Consider the following 20,720-nt stretch of genomic DNA (forward strand, 5'->3'; position numbering starts at 1 on the left):
ATAAGTCCCTCAACGTGCAAAAGGTATCACCTTCTTAGGCATACCTGTGGGGTTCTGTTTGTTTTTCAGATATCTGCACAGTTCTTGGGTGATCCAAGAATCTCACGTTTACTGTATTTAAAGCACTGCTAGCAGGTAGACCTGAACCATAATCCTCTTCTAACCAAGGCATACAGAATGAATGGCATGCCCATAGTGGCATATGGGGTCTATGACACAACTAGGAATACCCATAGGATGATGCTGATAATAATAATTAGTTTTATCCAGCTTTTCAGCCAAAAAGCGTCCCAGAGTGGTTTATAAATAGTGACAAAACAGTACCTGCCTGCAAGCTCACAATTTTAGAAGACATGACACAAAAGGAAAAGGAATGCGTAGGGAGAAGGGAGGGGGAACCACCTCAGGTACTAGATCTAAGTTTCAGAGTTTTTGTAGTGACTAGCTGGGATGGAAATATTTGGAGAAGAGAAGCCAATGGAGGAAACATTGCTTTCTCTCTTATAGCCTGATGGAACATCTGCTGATAAGATGACAGTTAAGGGAGTGACCTGTTGAAGCTGGTCTCTTAGAGCCAATGCAGAAGCCCTGTAGTCCCATCTCTCCCTCTCCTGTAGCCTGATGGACTGGCTGCTGATTGGAACTCTACGAGACCCAACACTGCATGGTTATTCCTTAATTCTGTTTTGTTCCTTCTCAAGTTCCTGGCCTTCTTGGTCTCATGTGAAAAAGCAGGCACAAGGCGCAAGCTGGATGCAAAATAAATGAAATACAGTGGTACCTCGGGTTACATACGCTTCAGGTTACATATGCTTCAGGTTACACACTCTGCTAACCCAGAAATAGTGCTTCAGGTTAAGAACTTTGCTTCAGGATGAGAACAGAAATTGTACTCTGGCGGTGTGGCGGCAACAGGAGGCCCCATTAGCTAAAGTGGTGCTTCAGGTTAATAACAGTTTCAGGTTAAGTACGGACCTACGGAACGAATTAAGTACCACTGTAGTAGTTTTAAATGGGCGTGCAAGCTTTCTAGTTTCCCAGGATGCAAAACAAGTGTACCTTAGATGGACATTATGATGTAGCATGGCCTAATGAAGATTGTGAGCTAGGAAGTCTTCCTTATCTTTTTTAACGGGTTGGTCCAATAAAATAAATAAATGTTAATTTATTTCTGCCTGCTCCTGCATATAGAACGATGAGGCCCAAGCCTTTGGCTCAGTGTTGCCCTAGGCAATTTCTTTTAACACGAAAGCTGCTGCCCATAGATATAGACACCCCAATGCAGCAATCTGTATTTCAGGGAACAGAGGAGGACAATCTTCTTAGCTTCTCTCCTTCGGATGTAATAGAGGGGCCATAATGTGGCTAAAGCAGAAGGACCTCAGAATAGTGAAATGCATTTATGGTCCTTCTTTCCTCTCCCTGCCCCCAATAATTTAAGGCTTGCTTAGGTTCTGGATGAGATGTGTTGAGATGCCAGCCCAACCATGAGGCTGGTGTTTCCGGGGAACCTTCTGCCAGGGCACAAGTGGGGTGTACCACTGCAGTTTATTGGGCAACATGGTAGGGAAAAGGCATGGGGATGGCTCTCTGTCTGCTGCTTTTGTGTCTGGCTCTGCATGAGAGCCAGATGGATGAATATTCATAAATGCCTGCTCTGCATTCAGGACCTACCTTGCCTCTTACAGATTCATCAGCAAAACGGCCCCAATCAGCATGGGCAAGTCAGATCTTCTTCTGTCATACCACTCCCTCTAGCCAGGACAATGAGATGCATATCCAGAGTGCTTCTCCTTCCAGGACTTCATCTACCATCTTCTCACTGACACTTTTGTCAGCTGTCACTTTTATTTCACTTTGTCCCTCACTGTGCTGGTCTTCATTGTGGGCAGTCCTCTTGTACATATGAGTTTCTTCCTCCTAGAATTGTAGGTTCAGTTAAAATAAAATGTGAATGTGAATGTGTACAATTGCAGGCATCCACTGTAATTCATTTGATGCATTCCACCTCCCACCCCCCAAAAAATAAAGGTAGCAACAGAAATCCTGGGTGAGATCAGGAAGAGTAGATCAGGAAGGGTAGTCGAACGAGAGGAAATGGGAAGAAGGAAATATTAAGCTATTGCTGAAAAACAGGCAAGAGATTTAAGTGCACAGGTGCAATGGCACAAATTTGCTTTTGGGAGAAAAAAGGAGAGATTCTGATAAGGGACAGAGCAAGAGTGAGAAAGTGAGATGAGGGTAAGACTTCTGTCCACTAGGGAGGTCCAAACTTTTATGGGGGAAATTATATACATTGTGATGGCATTGTCCACATCACATCATGTTGTTTATATGTCAGTCTGGACAGGCTCTTCACAGCAGAAAACTTAGGAACCCACCCTTCCTTGAATATTGTTGTGGGCAGATATTACAGTACTGTATAGGCCCACCAGATGTCCTCAGACCAGGGCCGTCTTAAGCATATCCGGTGCCGGGGTGCATAGCTCCCTCCGGCACCCCCTGCCCCCGTTTCCCTGAGTTGTCAACCTTTTTTTAGGGAGGACGACGGGGCTGGAGGAAGTGGACAGCGGCTGGAGGGTGGCTCCTCCGGCGGGGAAGAGGCGGAGGCTGGACGCAGTCCCTCCTGGCTCATCTGGATGCTTCGTGCCACGGTGGCCATGGCAGATGGAGGCTGCGGGCGTGGCACTGCTTCGGTGTGGCATGGCGGAGGCGGGCGAGGTTGGCAAGCTGATGCTGGGAGGTGCCGTGTCCAACCTCCGCCTCTTCCCTGGCGCCCTCCATAACTTGGCGCCCTGCGCCTCTAGTCTCTGGGTAAGACGTCCCTGCCTCAGACTACAACTCCCATCAGCCTTAGATAGCATTTGTTACCTTGTGGTTAATGGGAGTTGTATTCCAAAAGATCTTCCTGCTTCAGACTTTGCTGCCTGTATCACCCAGTCTTTCTTTGCTTCATTTTCTGTGTATCTCTGCTTATGTCTTTAAATAAAAATATTAGGGGCTGTGGAATGGCATGCCACAAGTTCCCCTAATCCTCCAGACCAGATTAAAGTGGTTCACAGTGACGGGGGACGGGAAGTCCCATTGCTTGAGCAGGCTTCATTGCATGCACATGGTAACTTGATTGAATCCCACCCATAGTTGCATGCATGGATATAAAATTTCTTCCCCTTTTAACAATAGAAGAAAGAACATATAGAAAAGGCCTGGGGAAGAGGATAGGAGTTGTAAGGATGGGGAGATGTTTATTGGAGGTTAAAGGTTGGGGCTGACATGTTAAGTGAACAATGGATGCCCAAACCTCCTTCATTAGGGAGGGGCCGTGGCTCAGCGCTAGAGCGTCTGCTTTGCATGCAGAAGGTCTTGAGTGGGATTCAATCTCATACCGCAAATACGGGATATGACATTATAGCTGATTGGGAGGTGTTGTACAAACAAACCCACGTGAAAGAACCCCAGCAACAACTCCACAGCCTTTTTTGGTGAGAAGGAAAGTGACAGGAAAATGCACTGGAAGTGTGGGGGTAAGCCTTGCTTTGATGCAGTGTCATCACACCTCACAAGCAAGCAAGAATGAATGCTCATTAAATAGCCACTGTCACTTAACTTCCCTGCAAACAAACCTGGATGAGTTCTCAACAAACTGGTTGTTTGAAAGTACCAAATGCTTTGGTGGTGCTAGGAGAGCACTGAATCTGCGGGTGGTATGCAACAGTTACTCAGAGTGGAGCTATTGAAATGAATGGAGCTAAATTCAGTCATGTTCATTAATTTTAATGGGTCTACTCTGAGTAAAACCCTTTTCAGAAGACTGCCGTGTAGTTTATAACATAGAACACAAATATTCATAGATAATATCTATACAGTGTAAAAATTCTATACAATATCAAAAGTGAAAGAGTTATATATAATGATAGTAATTAAAATATATAATAAAATACAGCAACACCATAAAAATAAGGGAAGAGAAAATCGGCAGGAGGGTATCTAAATTACAAAAAATAGTGCACAAATATGGAATCTTATCTCTATTGAAGAACTACATAGAGAGTACCCAAGCAGTCTGCCTCTCCTGCTGCTGTTATAAACTTGTGGATCTTGGGTTCACAGTAGCCAGCCGTAATAATCCAGTTCAGGGATGAGGAACTTGTGGCCCCCCATATGTTGTTTGACTTCAACCCCCACTGACCCTAAGTATATATCCTACAGTTTCCTCACCCCATGTTATCAAATGGTGGGGCAGCCTAATGGTTGCATGGTGACATGGAGAAAAACCTGAAATTAATAGAATCATAGAATTGTAGAGTTGGAAGGGACCCTGAGGGTCATCTGGTCCAACCCACTTCAATGAAGAAATCTCAACTAGATCATACATGACAGATGGCCATCCAACCTCTGCTTAAAAACCTCCAAGGAAGGAGAGTCCACCACTTCTTGTAGGAGTCGGTTCCAGTGTTCAACAGCTCATACCATCAGAAGGTTCTTCCTGATGTTTAGTCAGAATCTCCTTTCTTGTAACTTGTAGTCATTGGTTTGGGTTCTAGCTTATGGAGCCGGAGAAAACAAGCTTACTCCATTTTCCATGTGACAGCCCTTGATATATCTGAAGATGGCTATCATCTCTCCTCTCAGTTTCCTCTTTACCTGGCTAAACATACCGTATTTTTCGCACCATAGGACGCACCGGACAATAGAACGCACTTTGTTTTAGAGGGGGGAGAACAAGGGAAAAAATTTTCCCCCTCTCTGCCCAGTGCCCCTTCAGTGAAGCGGCAGGAGGCGCTGCACAGAGAGGGGAGAACTTTCCCCCTCTTGTTTTCCCGCTCTAAAACAAGGTGCCGTTTAAGGTGCGTTCAGGCGGCTACCTTGGAAGCCTGGAGAGCGAGAGGGGTCAGTGTGCACTGACCCCTCTCGCTCCCTAGGCTTCAGGTTCCTTTCGACCTGCTCTTTGGGGCTGGCGGGGGGAAGCCCACCACCAGCCCCAAAGAGCAGGTCAGGGAGCAGCGGAAAGGGACAGCGGAGAGGCTCCTGCCATAGCTGCGCGTCACCTCTCCAGCCGGGAGAGGGTCGCGGGGCTATGGCTTCTTTAGCCCCGCGCGTGCTCTCCCGGCTGGAGAGGTGACGCGCGGCTATAGAGGCTCCTGCCATAGCCGCGTGTCACCTCTCCAGCTGGGAGAGGGTCGCGGGGGGCTGCTTTAGCCCCGCGCGCTCACTCTCCCAGCTGGAGAGGTGACACGGGGCTGTAGAGGTTCCTGCCATAGCCGCGCGTCACCTCTCCAGCCGGGAGAGGGTCGCGGGGCTATGGCGTCTCCGCTCCATAGGACGCACACACATTTCCCCTTCATTTTTGAAGGGGAAAAAGTGCGTCCTATAGAGCGAAAAATATGGTATTCAATTCCCTCAACCGTTCCTCATAAGACATGGTTTCCAGATCCTTGATCATCTTGGTCACCCTCTTCTGCACACGTTCCAGCTTGTCAGTATCCTTCTTAAATTGTGATTCCCAGAACTGGACACAGTACTCCAAGTGTGGTCTGACCAAGACAGAGTAGAGCAGGACTATTATTTCCTTTGACCAGGGTACTATACTTCTGCTGATGTAGCCTAGAAGAGCACCAGCTTTTTTTGCTGCTGCATCACACTGTTGACTCATGTTAAGTTTGTAGTCTACTGAGACACCTAGATCCTTTTCACATGTACTACTGGCAATCCAAGAGAGAGAAAATATTTGAGGCAGATGGAACTCTCTCTCCCTTTTCTGCTAAGATGTGCTGTTGTAGCCACAGCTGCCCTGAAGAAAAGAGGCAGGGCCTTTTGGTGTGAGGCCCCAAGGTGGCAGAAGAAGGCTACAGGTATAGAGAGGAAGAATAGGAGCTACTGTCATTGCTGCACACATGTAATGATGTGCACAGATCTCCGTGGAAAAGATGGTTGTGTGGGAAGGAATGAAATAGGGAAGGTCAGGGTCCAACTTTGCAACATTTATTACACTAATCTAAGGGTATTTTGCCCATTACCAACTATTTTGTGCTAATGATTACCTTTTAAAGCCCGAAAGTCTAGGATACCTTAGGCATCACCTCCCATCTCATTCCTGTCTGTCCCCCATAATCAGAAAGGGGAGGTCATTCTCTGTGTCTCCTGCCTAAGGTGGAGGCACAACTGAGCGGAATAAGGAATAACCTTCTTAGTGGTTGCACCCATATCATAGAATCATAGAATTGGAAGGGACCATGAGGGTCATCTGGTCCAGCTCCTTGCAATTCAGGAATCTTTTGCCCAATGTGGGGCTCAAATCCACAACCCTGAGATTAAGAGTCTCATGTTCTACTGACTGAGCTATGAAGAGATGTTGGCCACCTCCCCTACTGTTTTTCACCAGTTACTGAAGATATTTTAATTTTGGCAGGCTTTTATGAAGCACATATATGTTGATCCTGTGTCTTTTTCAATAATTTATTTCATATTGCTTTATGAAATTGTGCTGAGAGATGTTGTAAACCGCACTGAAAGATATATTTACTCTAGAAGGCCAGGATGTCAATATTTTAATAATTCCTGAATGATTATATGAATGAACTTAGAATGAAGTGGGACCATTTTTTATTGTGAGTGGGCCTGTGGGGCCATATTTCTGAATGCTCCCCCATATTTAAAAACAAAAAACAAAACAAACCTCCCTGCATGTACAGAATTAGCACACCAGGTAAAATGGCCAGATATAACCTTCACACTTCCATATGTGAAGTGTGCTAGTGTGCATATGGAAGAACGTTGCCAAAAAAGAATAGCCTTATGTAAAGATTGTGGCTATCAGGACTTAGGGCTGGAGTCAACTTAATAGTTGTGCTCACAAGAGCTGGCATGAGTCCTACTAGCACAATGAGGCTTTCCCCTTTTCTCCTTCCCATGCCCCACATGTCCCCAATCAGATCTGGGGGCTGAGGAGAACCCCCGGGTCTGCATGCAGGGGGAAGAGAGAAGAGGTCATTCCATCAGGAAAGCTGAAACGCTTTGCACAGACAGAGCAATCTCCATAGCGCTACGTTGAATTCCACCCTTAGCCTGGATCCTCACAGGAGTAAGTAATGTGTCAATCTCGTGTTCACCTACCTGAAAGTAAGTCCTGTACAGTGTAATGCACTAGTACTTATTTCCAGTAAGTACCAATGAGTTTATTTCCAGGGTGTTTGGTATGTTTAGCCTGGTGAAGAGGTGATAAATGTTTAATTTTTAGCCTGGAGAAGAGGTAATGTGATAGCCACCTTCAAATATTTGATGAGCAATGGGTTCAAATGACAAGAAAAAGGATTAGGAAGAAGGCAGCGGACTCTCCTTTGTTAGAGGTTTTTAAGCAGAAGCTGGGTACCTATTGGGGATGCCGTAGCAGAGCGTTTCTTGGGAGGGGGTTGGACTAGATGAGTTGGACTAGATGAGATCCTGTCCAATTTTCTGCATAGGATCAGGCTGTCCATTATTCTGTTTTTGATATCATAGAATCATAGAATCATAGAGTTGGAAGAGACCACAAGGGCCATCGAGTCCAACCCCCTGCCAAGCAGGAAACACCATCAGAGCACTCCTGACATATGGTTGTCAAGCCTCTGCTTAAAGACCTCCAAAGAAGGAGACTCCACCACACTCCTTGGCAGCAAATTCCACTGTCGAACAGCTCTTACTGTCAGGAAGTTCTTCCTAATGCTTAGGTGGAATCTTCTTTCTTGTAGTTTGGATCCATTGCTCCGTGTCCGCTTCTCTGGAGCAGCAGAAAACAACCTTTCTCCCTCCTCTATGTGACATCCTTTTATATATTTGAACATGGCTATCATATCACCCCTTAACCTCCTCTTCTCCAGGCTAAACATGCCCAGCTCCCTTAGCCGTTCCTCATAAGGCATCGTTTCCAGGCCTTTGACCATTTTGGTTGCCCTCCTCTGGACACGTTCCAGTTTGTCAGTGTCCTTCTTGAACTGTGGTGCCCAGAACTGGACACAGTACTCCAGGTGAGGTCTGACCAGAGCAGAATACAGTGGCACTATTACTTCCCTTGATCTAGATGCTATACTCCTATTGATGCAGCCCAGAATTGCATTGGCTTTTTTAGCTGCCGCGTCACACTGTTGGCTCATGTCAAGTTTGTGGTCAACCAAGACTCCTAGATCCTTTTCACATGTACTGCTCTCAAGCCAGGTGTCACCCATCTTGTATTTGTGGCTCTCATTTTTTTTGCCCAAGTGCAATACTTTACATTTCTCCCTGTTAAAATTCATCTTGTTTGTTTTGGCCCAGTTCTCTAACCTGTCAAGGTCGTTTTGAAGTGTGATCCTGTCCTCTGGGGTGTTAGCCACCCCTCCCAGTTTGGTGTCATCTGCAAATTTGATCAGGATGCCCTTGAGTCCATCATCCAAGTCGTTGATAAAGATGTTGAATAAGACCGGGCTGTGATTTCTGTGGCTTATGTAGCCAAATTGTCACCTCCCACATGCAAAAGGGTTGTATCAGTATGTTGGGAGAACCTTAAGATTTGGAGAAGTAAAAAAAAACCCATACCCTTTTCTAGCACCTAAGCACACGCAGTGGCCACAGAATGCTGACTAATTGGGGGAACAGAATGGAGCAGCATGGGGAAAGACTTAACTAACTGAAGAGTGAACAAGAACAGTCCATGCTGCAACATTTTGTTGCAGGTTCCACTCATTTCCTTCTATTATCACTGTTTCAAATGCACAGAATTCTATTTGGCTAAAGAATCTGGTTGACAGGAGAATCTAGCCTTGTTCCACAGTAGAAAACCCAACCAGTCCACAAGCCAGTAATTAATTATCTTCATTATTGCTGCATGCAATCAGGGTAATGGAACAGAGAGGTAAAACACCATTTTGCAAGCTTTTGATATTGAAGGTTGTCTGAAGAAAATGTTGGTTAGCAGGCTTAAGGTTTAACTAGTGCAACTATTTGGGATAGGGCTGCAGCTCAGGGGCAGAGCATCCGACTTGCATGGTCACTCTCTGACATCTCCAAGCAAGGCTGGGGATGTCTCCTGCTCGAAACTCTGGAGATCAGCTACCAGGCAGTGTTAAGACAGTCCTGACCAGGATGGGCCATTGGGTCTGATTCAGCATAAGGCAGCTTCTCATAATCCTAACCAACCCATGTAAAGCATTCTTGACTGGTGGGAGGGTAATTCTCACAAGCAGGGAATGTCAGAGGGAAATAAGGGGCAGATGCCATGTACTGCAGGGTGTTTAATAGGGAGAGCTTCTGCTTTCCAGGCAGTCTCCCATTCCCTAGGTATGCCCTGCATTCATTGTTCCTAGAGGGATGACCTTGCATCTGGCTGCAGCAACATGTTTCTTGGAACGGGCCCAGCATAGCAAGCAATTCAGAGAGCTGGAAGCGCCCGGTCCTTCCCATTAATTACCACTCTAGCCATTTTGTTTCTTGGGCATGCTTTATTGGCAGGGATTTTAAGACCTTTCTCCAGATTGCTGATTAAAAAAGCATATTGAAGACCGCTGGGCCTGCAGGCGATCCCTCTGGGATCTTAATGCAGACATCTCTGGTTTCGGCGCACTTAATCATTGGATTGTGCACTTTATCGATATGGCATGGTGCTACTTTCTTAATTGGAATGTCCTAAGGAAGCAAGTCCAAGTCCCTTGAAGCTGGTTTTTTGTAATGACTCGGTTACCCTTATGAACCAGTGCTTGTAAATAATAAAAAGAGTGATCCCAGAAGATGCTGGGCAGCAACACTGACCATGTGGTCTGGGAAGTGGAAGAAGGGAGGGAGGAAGTGCTTGGAGGCCAGTTGGCTTCTCCAGTTGTGCCAGGAGGGCACAGTAGAAAAAGGCAGGAGTGGCATCTGCAGGGAATTCCCAAGTTACTCCCTTTCCACCCCCTGCTAGATGTGCTACAGAAATCAGAGCAAGAGCACAAAGGAGTAGCAGCAAGCCACCACTTCAGTCCCAGGCCCTAAGTAGGGGCAGAATCCACTGTGAAACTAATGAATCTTAAGCTATTACCAGAGGGCCCCCAGAAGTGAATTTAGTACACATTGCTTAAAATTTTTGGGTCTAGTAATCCCAATTTGAGTCGCACAACTCAATTTTATTTATTTATTTTTGGCTGTGTATTGTTCAACAATCCCATAGTTTGAGAGTCAGTAGCACAGATGTTGTAAAGGTGTGGTGATCTATCATGGAACAACCCCATTAGGGAAGGTAACACTGGTTACCCAGACATTGTTGCTAGTTGCAAAGGGGCCCCCATAAGAGTTCAGGCTTCAGGGCCGCAAAAATGTAGGTCCGCCACTGTCCCTAAGTGTGAGGAATGGATTTCTAATTTTTAGGGTTCTATCCCGTGTTCATCATATTCTGATAATGGACATGACTAACTTAGGTCTATTAATTCCAGTGGGTTTCCTCTGTGGAGAGCTTAGTTGGATACAACCCTTAGTCTGCAAAGTGCTTCACTGTCTTTCCCCTACAGACTTTGGAAACTGGCAAGTGTTTCTGTTGAACTGGGAGATCATGTCCTAAGAGGGAGGCTGCACTGTTAGGTCTTGCCTGCATGCTGCATTGGAATTGCCTCCCAAGGGTCTCATCTCACAGCTATGTGGATGCAGAGGTGCTCAGTGGCAGTGGTCATGCTTTGAAAGTGAAGACCCAAGGTTCAGTCTTTTGACGTGCATCAAAAGCCTGTTATCAGTTGAGTAGATGGTGTTAGGTTAGAAGATCCAGTGTTCTGCATCGATATAGGCTGCTTTGTATGTTCATAAGCCGCCTGCCTGAAGGCTTTTGTGAAACACTGTTATTCTTCACTGCCCTTGTCTCTTGTCTCAGTGTTCTGGTGGTGGTGAGGTAGGTCATTAATATCTCCATTTTACAGTGTGAATGGTGACACAGTCTCTCACCCAAGGCTTGGCGTGCTTTGAGAGAAAATCCTATGCAAAGGGACCCCCAGATTTTGCAGTAAGAAGAGTAGAATTCTGCAACCTGTATAACTCACGCAGATTAGCAGTTTCCCCCCCTCCCTTAATTATGCACAATTTATTCAGCTGCTCTGCCCACCATGGGGAGTTGTAAGGAGCTATGTAGGGCACTGAAGCCTCACACCCTGAACGCTGGGCTTTTTATACAGTAACAACTCTGACTTCTGAGAATTACCCATACAAGTTCAAGCCTATCTTTACAACCATAAGGTCTAGAAACATGCTTACTTATTTAAAAGAAAGTCGGGAGAGAAAACAGAGATTCTTAGGATGCTGAATTTTGCTATCAATACCTCATTCTGCAGATTATTAGCCATCCAGTAAATGCATGGTTGATGAGGGATTTTTAGGTCTTTTATGGGCATGCCTGGAGCCCAAATTATACTTGATGTTAAGTGTGTATTTGCTTCTCACTTTTGCTAATGGGAGATCCCCCCACCATCAAATGCCATCTTTAGGGAGATGGGAGCGGAGGTCCTCAGAACTGCAGCAGGAGCAGAAAAGAGCTATATTTGCCCTTCACTCTACTCTGATCACATTTTCTCCCTGCCCCACAATCTGATACCACTTCCACATTTTTAAAAACCTGCATGTTAAATGCAAAGGAAGATTTAATTTCAGCTCCAATTTAGCCATCAGTTTCTCCTGACCCACTCTTCCCAGGATCAAGGAGAACTGGACAAGAGGGGCTAGAATGCTGTGCTGGTGTTGATGCCTGATCCCTGCTGTTCTGAACCGTGCATCTCCCTTCAGGCAGGTTTGCCATAGGGAAAAAAATACTTGCTGAAATTGGTGAAGCTTTGGAGGTGTAAATTTGACCTCAAGGGACAGATGCCCACAAAGTATCCATTTTGGAATGGAGGTTGTTTACAAGAGCTCAGGTCACCTCAATTGCAGGGTGTGAAATCTTTGGCTGTGGCCTAACCTCTTTCTTGGCCGTCAGCATGATAATGCTCTTTGCCAAGGAGGGATTTAGCATCTGCAGGACAATTGCTGGAAAGCTTCCAAGGGAGTAAAACAGCCCTTGTGCCAATTATACTGCTGGAAGGAGGTATTGGTAGTGGACGGGAGCCTCTGGCATGCTGGAGCCCTCCCTCCCCAACTGCCCAGGACTGTCTGGGATACTTTAGGTGCTATGCACACCTGACCCCAGCATGTCCCCATTGGACCCGTTAAGGGAGATCAGATCATAGCAGATTACGCTGCCTAAGAGATGACTTACTGTGACTGCTCTGACAGCGGCCTCCAGCCGTCACAGACCACACTCTCTGATGCTTTGCACCCCTCTCCCATGGCTGATTATGGGATTCCCTGCTGGGAGGGCTGGGTGCTGTGGTGTTAGCTGCATTTCCAGGACCTGGAAGGCTATATTTGCCTGCACATATGGGCTTGCAAGGGCAAGGCACACATCTTTATTTTGAACAAAGCCCCCAGGCATGAGCAGGGAAGCTTGCAGAGGAGGAGATGCAGTGGCCTCATATATTTAAGCATGGATTCTGCTAGCACATGCTCCAGAGAGGCAGAGGAACCTCAGGGAGAAATGCTGGATGCAGCAGTGCTTGGAAAGGATTGCTGGCCAGACAAATATGGCCAATGAAAGCACTGCTGGAGGAAGGGGGGCATGATTAATGCCCCCCTTCCCTGGAAGAAGGCAATGTGAAAAGCACAGTGTGTCGACCAAAGTCGTTTTTGCTCCCTGGTGGTTCAGCATTTTAAAAGGTTTTATTGCACCACTCAGGCACCTGTTCCTGCCTTCATCCAGCTCCCCACTTGCCCATTTTGTTGCCTGAAGCAGATAGCTTTACCTGGTGCATAACAGGGCTGGCTCAGGGGGAGCAGAGTTAAGGGCTAGCAAGGTAAGTTGATCCCACCTGCTGCTGCTTCAGGATGCTCCACAAGGGGGTGGTGTAACCAGGAGCACTAAAACAATGTTGGGTATAGAATTGTAGAGTTGGGAGAGCTTCTGTCTGCCCCTGCCTGAAGGTTTTTGGAGAATCCATGAAAAGCAGTGTAGTTGGAGTGGGGGAATATAAGCTCCATGGAGATGCAGTGATATACTTTGGGGGCTGAGCTTTCTTTTAGTACAAGGCCTCAGCCTTGGCATATGTGAAACTTTAATAAAGCGGAGTGCCTTCGAATGTGTACAGGTTGAATTCACTTGACCGCTTTTTTATTTTATTTTTATCTTGCCTTCTGTTATAGAACTCAACAGTTTGCCTCCATAAATCTAGGTTTTGGAGCAGGCAGAGCTTTCCAGACGTGGCTCAAGCCACAACACACCTCCTGCTACGGTTTCTGTAAATTATCATAGCACGTTCTTTGCATATTCAGCCAAGCCTTGAGAGTTACACTTAAAATGGCCTCCTGCATGAGTCACTGCAGATTCAGGTAGATGTTGATGTGATAGTTGTATTCCAAGAGCAGTTTCCCTTCACAGAGGAAGGCTCATCTACAAATACCACTGTACCCCATACACAAGGCCTGTCCCCAGGGTTGCCATTGGATGCCCCGCACAGCACTTAATGGTGAAACCTGCCTGTGTCAAATGGCACTGCAAGTCACATTGTTTCATAGGCATGCATCTTTGCATAAGCTCACCCTCATGACTGTACCGTGCATGCAAGCTGCTAATTCACAGCACAGCCAGAAGATAGACGTGGAGTCCTTAGGATTTGGGCAAGCTCAGCCACTCACCTCACATGTAGATTGTTTTTTAAAAAAAACATTTTATTAATTTAGCATAGTTATTACAAAATCAAAACAAAATATTACAATTACATAACATATGTACAAAGTTCTCAATAATGTTATTAATGAAAAAGAAAAATATAGAAGAAAGATAAAAGGAAAGAAAGAAGGAATAAATCTATAAAAAGGAAGAGAAAATTAGAAAAAGAAAAAAGAAGAAAATAGGAAGTTTCTTCCAAGTTTATTCTACATCTATTTCAATAAGTAAATAATAATAAAATTTCATTGATTGTCTTCCACCGCTTACACTGCACTTCCTATAAACATTTTAAACAAAGTTACAGTATATCTGTTATTCCGTATTTTTTTCTCCCATAGAATCCCACATAGATGATCAATTCAATAAATTATCTAGATCTCTCACAAGTCTACTCTAAACACAACCAACCCCTTGTATTTGATCCTTGTCTACATAAATTATCATTTAAACATTTCCATTGTTTCTGTATTATACTTTTTGATTTTTGTCTTATTAAATAAGTTAACTTTGCTAATTCCAAATATTCACATAGTTTGTTCAATCATTCCTCTTTGGTTGGAATGTGGGAATGAAGATTTATTACTGTGTAGCTTTTCTTTATTATCTCACAGCACAGAAACTGACGTAACTGTAGCTTTGATTTTGATAGCACCTCATGAATTGAAAACCTAGCAGAACCCTGTGATATCTGGACTTTCATCTGGCCTTTGTTAAGATCTGATAGCTAGGAAGTTCAGGCTTATCTATGTATATGTGATAAAGCAGGTTCCATTTTGCTCTTTTGGATACTTGGAATGTAAGAGGTGGCTCACAACACTGAAGAGCTGAGCTAGTACAGTATAGTTGTTTCTACCTGTGGAATACCCCGCCACAAGAAGTCAGTGGAAGATCATCACCCCTCGCAAAAGATTTACACTGCAGAAAGTTATAGGGTATTCTCTTTCACATTCTCCTCAGCATCAAGCTGCAATTTACAGGTAAAGGCTTATCCAAAAAAAAAGCAGAATTGCTGCTTTTCTGTTAGTGCTATACTTATTGCTAGCATTGGCAAGACACTATTCTGCCTTGAGGTAGAATACACAATCTTCCAGTAATAAACTTCCATTTTTAAAAAGGCAGTGGAATCTTGTTGGATTTGACGATGTTATTTTTTAAAAATTTTAATGGGTGCATGCAGACCCACACACTTCATTGGTAGAGACTCTGCCTCCAAGGAAGAATTTAAAATCCCATCCAGGCACTGACCAGACTAAGAACAGCTTGGTGTTTCAGCAGGTGGCTGCATCATGCATCCTCAGTTGATTCCTTAGAGTTTAAAAAAGATGTGGGGAGAAAGGAGGAGTTGCATCAATCATTCCTAGTGATGTCACATGCATTAGCCAATGAATGCCTGTGACATTCATAACCTACATAGCACCCACATCATTCACAACCATCATTGCTGCTTGCCTACCAGTCAGGCTATCTTCTCAGTGAGAAAATGTTGTCGTTTGTAGGTTGGAACTGGGCAATATACATTCAACACAAGTGCTGCCTTGAAGAAAGACACACCTAGGTTCTCTGCAACAATTGTGTAAGATTTGTGCATTTATTGTGTACAGAAACATTTTTTTTAAAAGTCCAGAGGGGTAGCAATTTCAGTCATGAAGTCCTGGGAATAAGCCAGATTTCACCACTAGGGGGCCTTTTACATTATGTCAGATGAGTTTAAGGCCAATAAATTTGGTACACAGGGTTCCTTCTGTCAAGGGATAAGCAGCTCCACCTTTCAGTATTCGTTGCAGACCTCATAATGAGTATGACTCTTGCCAACAACTCCTGCTTTATTCTGCCTGTCACATTTCCCTGCTATTGGCATCTTGCATGGTAATGATAGGCAGCTGCCACCATCCATGTTTTTTGAGATAACCTGCCTCATTTTATTTGGATCTTGTCTTGGTGCCTCTGAGTCAGCTGTGATGTCAGATCTGTGCACTTGGCATGGACAGTTCAACTTAAAACCCAGTCTCCCCAGTTGTAGCTTCTTGCCTAGAACCTTGTGAGCGATGCAACATTTCGGGAGCTGATCAGCTGCCTGCCTTGTGTTTTGTTAATGAGGTTTATCTTCTTTTATTAACACCGCACCATGTGTGTGCAGTGTCAGGGTGTGCTAGACAGCTTTTTATAGCTCAGCAAGTTTAGAATTGGGGACTTTTCCCTCCCCACAGCTGCTGCCTACTGTTCTCTCACATCACTCTACAGTATTTCACAGCCCCCTGCCTCCCTTCTGAGACACTGTCTCTTGGCTAGCTCTCAAGTTTGTCTGACTACAGGACCAAGCCCTAGGAACATCAGTCTAAAGGATGGGGGACCTGTAGCCCCCCAGAAGTTTATGACCTCCAGTTCCCATCAGCCCCAGCCAGCAAGACCAAAGGTCAAGTATCATTGGAGTGTACTTCAATGATGTATGGTGTGTGGCGGCGGAGTGTCATCTGGAGGCCCTAAGGAACAAATTGCTTGTTGTAACCATTCATGTCCATTCAAACCCTGAGAGCTACTTGTGATTTGGAGTGGGGAAGGCTGGAAGGGAGTGCTTAACCTGGACACCACTTGCCTTGAAATATTCCCAACCCTTCACTTTGGGGTTCCAGAAATGTTTAGAAATGGAGGTGGGTTGGGAGCTGGAAGCAGAAAAGCAAGTGCTGGGGGAAGAGTTCAAGTCACACGTTCCACACAATGGCTACCCCTAGCCATGATGTCTGCATTGCTTCCAGTCTTGGAGGCAGTATGTCTCTGATTGCTAGCTGCTGGTTATCACCAGTAAAAGTCATGTCTTGCTTGTAGGCATCTAGTTGGCCACCGCAGGGCTGCTCTTATACTAAGTCTCAGTCAATGGATTCAGGATTGCAACCTGACTTTGTGGTCATAGGTGGTGCAGTAGTTAAGAGTGTTGGACTGAAAGATCCAGATTTCAATCACTGCTGGAGTCATGAAGCTCATTCCGTGACTGGGACTGCCTTGCTCCTTCCTTCTTGCATAGATGCAGGGTGGGGGCCCTGGTGGTCAGTAGGGCTTGCTGGTGGAGAGTAGCTGAGAGGCAAGCCGGCAGCTAGACAAGCCATGCCATTTTTCTGCCTTGCAGTGAGGCCTGATAAGGAACAGCTGGGAGAGACAGAGGTGTGGACAGTGAGGGTTCAGAGTTATTGTTGTTGTTTATTGAATTTGTAAACTGCCCTTCATCCATAGATCTCAGGGCGGTTCCTTATAACTGAGGAGGAAGGTAAGGGGCGTGAGGGTCCAGCCAAGCCCAGCAGGAAGAAGGTGCTAGAGAGGAACTAGAGAAGGAGCAGGCCACAGGGAGAGGCCTCAGATGACACCTAATCAGTGCCCCAGCAGGGAACTGCTGGATTGTATTCAGTGGGGAATCGGAATGTGATGGCACACCTTGCTCCTAATAAATACGTGAATGAAACAATCCAGTGGTTGTGTCTATTTTGTGTGAAGGAAGAGAAGGACCAAGGGCATAGACACATGGGCTTTTGAAGTACCCTTGCACATAGAAACCCAAGAGTGATGTTGGGCCAGTCGTTATTTCTCAGCCTTACCTACCTCACATGTTTACCTTTCCAAACTATAAGGCCATGACAATAAGGGCATAATTGCACAGATACGATTTGATCACTCTTTCCTTTCTCTTCATTACATACCCCACAAAAGGCTGTGTTTCCTGCCACCATGTTGTGAACCAGCCCAAGAGCAGGAGAGGCAGTATAGAATTATTTTAAATATGGGCATTCACTTCTTTCTGGCTTTTTCCTACATTCTATTACTACATTCTATTACCATAACCTTTCTTCTTTGTGGCATGGAGTCATTTGGGTGACTGTCTGGTCTCAGTATGGTTGGCTTATCGAGTTCTGGGAGATGGGGAGGTGGCTGTCTCTCCAAGAGGGCCAAAAGCAGGTGTCAAAGAGGTGGGGATTAAGTTTCAGAACAATGAACAAGGATCAGAGGGATCCAAATCAAGTGAGCTCCTCTCCTTTTGAGAGTTGTGTTCCTCTATCCTTCAAAAAGAATTTCAGTATGTGGAACATATTGTGTCCTTATATGGCAAGTTATATCAGCCTCATTTCCCCCTCCTCAAATATTAAAGACCCAGGATCTTTGCTTTTGGTCAGCTGAAGTACTAGTGGGGCCTTCCTTTGAGTGAGCACTTAGGTCAGGAGCAGGTAGCCTGTGGTCCTCTAGATGTTGCTGGACTACAACTTCCATCAACCCCAGCCAGCATAGCCAATGGCCAGGCATGATGGGAGTTGTAGTCCCAACATATGGCGAGCACTATGGGCTACTCCTACCCTAACATAACACTGTAATACCACCAGGAAAAAAGAACAATGGGGGGGGGGGAGGTCAGTATGGAGTCGTAATTCACATAAAATGTGTGTGAGTAATATGTGCACAAAGAGCAGGCTCTTCAGGATTTTTCTCAAGTATTTTGCAAAGCCTGCTGAGGTAAAACATACAGGGATGGAGAAACTGTGGCTCTCTAGATGTTATTGCACCCCACTGCCATGAACCCCAGCCAGTTGCTTATGGATGATGGGAGTTGAAGACCCAAAATATGAAGGCCGCATTCCTGGCAGAGAACCTGAAGATTGGTCAGAAGCAGATGTTTCTGAGACATAGGCACAAAGTCTGAAATGCTGCCCGCTTCCTAAAGAGTTGATCTCCTAAATTTCCTCCCTTGTTCTGAAGAAGGCAACTTGAATAGGATTGACCATATCCAATATATGCATGAAAGATTAACTATATTTGGAAGTGTTCCTTCTCACAATTTTTTTATTCTGCAGGAAGATTATTTCTCTGAGAAGAGTCTGTGGCTGGGATGCCGAGGAAATGTGGGCTGGGTCTGAAGGGCATTGGCTAAGCTTTGTTTGCTTCTCCTTATCTTGTGTGGCTATTTATTGCACTGCACATTTTCTCAGGTGACATTGCTCTTCTCACACGTTTTTGAACTATGCATCCTTTCTCTTTCTCTTTTTAGGAAGCAAAACTCGGGAAGGTGTTGCAGGTGTGGCCTCAGGTATTGGCTGCTTGTGTTCTCCTTTCCCATGCTTTGCCTGGTCACTGAGTGGGCGGCTGTGCTAAAGCGATCACAGGCTAACAGGACAAGCGCTGTCATTAAAACCTCTTATGTAACTGGGCCCAGGACAAAGCCTTCCAGCTGCTTCTCACGCGTCTGCAGAGCCAGCTGTGGGGATTGGCTAAGATACCTGACCCCAGCTTTCTGGAGAAGCAGGCATACAAACCTGGAAGCCTTGGTGAACTTGAACTTGCAAAGTACTAGGGCAGGTAAAGGAATGAGCTTTACGCGCATTGGTGGAGAAGAAACTGTGATGCCGGGTGAGGGCCCAAAAGGGGGGGGGGGAGGACCCTATGGTCAAAGAAGGATTATTTCTTGGCCTTGTGAAACATGTACATAGATAGCAGAGGAGAGAGATACAGTTCATACGTCTGCTACAGCAGCCTTCACTCACCAGACCCCTGCTAGACTCCCTTCCAGATGATAAGATCCTTTGCCCCTCATTCAGGATGCAAAAGGCCACAAACTGTAAATCTAGAATAAGGAGCTAACTGCATGGCCTCAATATGTTGGTCACTCTCTTCTGGCTTTCAGTTGCTGAGAAGACGAAGGAGCAGGCATCTCAGCTGGGTGGAGCCGTCTTCTCGGGGGCTGGCAATATCGCAGCTGCCACAGGCCTGGTCAAGAAGGAAGATTTCCCCACTGACCTGAAGGTGAGCATCCCACACTCTACAAGTGACCTTGAGAAAAAGCCCGTAGCCCGTGGCCATATAAAAGTCTCCCATAGAAAGGCAGCTGATCCTTGGAGCCTACTGGGACTATCAGTAGATACGATGGGCATTTGGGATTGGTGCAAGATCCCACAAAACAGAATCTTGGGCATGGTATGGAGTTTAGCTGTATCCTGCTCTTGACAGAAGATAAGCACAATTGGTTGAGCAGCAGAAGATGGAAAGGCAACAAACTTGTGCGACAGTGACATGAACATGTCCAGGATGCCCATCGTCCTGGCACCTCTCAGACTGAGGGTACATAAGCAGTGTGGACAGATACAGGCATGCACGGGCAGAAGAACAAATGCCCTTGCATGAGAGTATGTGTACTGTGTGCTACATAACAACATGCAATGAATGCCCACATGGGCACAGTGTAAGTCTCCAGGCCAGTGACAACTGCACATTCCAGAGGGATGTTTGCGTACATTTATGTCGGCATCTCACTTCCATGTGCATCGATGTGCTTCATGTTGTGTGCGAACATGTACGTTTGTGCCGGCATGTGCTTCGAAGCCTGCCTACGTGCACGTTTGAGAATGAGTGTGTTTCTCACAGTAGGTGGGTGGGCGGGCAGCCTGCACTGAAACGGTCTGGCAGCTGCAGGGCTGGTCGATCTGAGGAAGGGCTCTCGAATCTTGCAGCCGAGCTGCCACAACGAGCTGAGCCGTTTGCTTCCAGCTTAGCTTAAAATAGCAACAGCTGAAGAAGAAATGAGGCCAGCGCAGCCAGGCAGGAGCAGGCACTCTGTTCTACTCAGCATGGGGGAAGGGAGCTGTGCAGCGTCCCCCCTTCTCCCCACTGAACAGCTCCTGTCCCTTGATGAGAAGCACTGTGCAGGGCCAATCACAGCTCAGCCCTTCCTCAAACGGAAGGTTGTAGATCTACCAGCCACTCTCGCAACTGAACTGGGGAAATAGAATAATCGAGCATATATTAAGGCTTCACCCAGACATCTAAACATGTGTAATACAGGCCACCTGACCTGCCATTTTTGGTCAGCCGGACTACATATCTGAAGTTAGGTTCTGGGCATGGAACTAAAATGGACATTCTATACTTACCAGTGACAATTTCTGTTCTTCATAAGTGTGGGGATTGCCCCCCCTCCAGGGTCAAGAAGGCAATTCTCCAATTTTAATGTTTAGGGGAGGAGGGACCCCTC

At 45.8% G+C, this 20,720-nt stretch overlaps 2 protein-coding genes across 4 annotated transcripts in view; both read left to right on the forward strand.

Moving 5' to 3' along the window:
* Positions 1–20,720, forward strand: part of SNCB (synuclein beta) — a 39,719-nt gene that overhangs the window by 15,226 nt on the left and 3,773 nt on the right. For all 3 annotated transcript variants that reach the window (XM_081184992.1, XM_081184993.1, XM_081184994.1), the window contains exons 3-4: positions 18,744–18,782; positions 19,377–19,495. In XM_081184992.1, coding sequence (XP_081041118.1) covers positions 18,744–18,782; positions 19,377–19,495 — 158 coding nt within the window. The remainder of the gene's footprint in view (positions 1–18,743; positions 18,783–19,376; positions 19,496–20,720) is intronic.
* The window catches only part of KIAA1191, a 282,731-nt gene continuing 264,607 nt past the window's right edge, over positions 2,597–20,720 (forward strand). Inside the window, exon 1 of the mRNA XM_081184970.1 lies at positions 2,597–2,609. The gene's annotated coding sequence lies outside the window, so the exon portion shown is untranslated. The remainder of the gene's footprint in view (positions 2,610–20,720) is intronic.

The sequence above is a fragment of the Podarcis bocagei genome (assembly GCF_964188305.1).
Source record: "Podarcis bocagei genome assembly, chromosome: 2".
In the NCBI taxonomy this organism is placed as follows: Eukaryota; Metazoa; Chordata; class Lepidosauria; order Squamata; family Lacertidae; genus Podarcis; species Podarcis bocagei.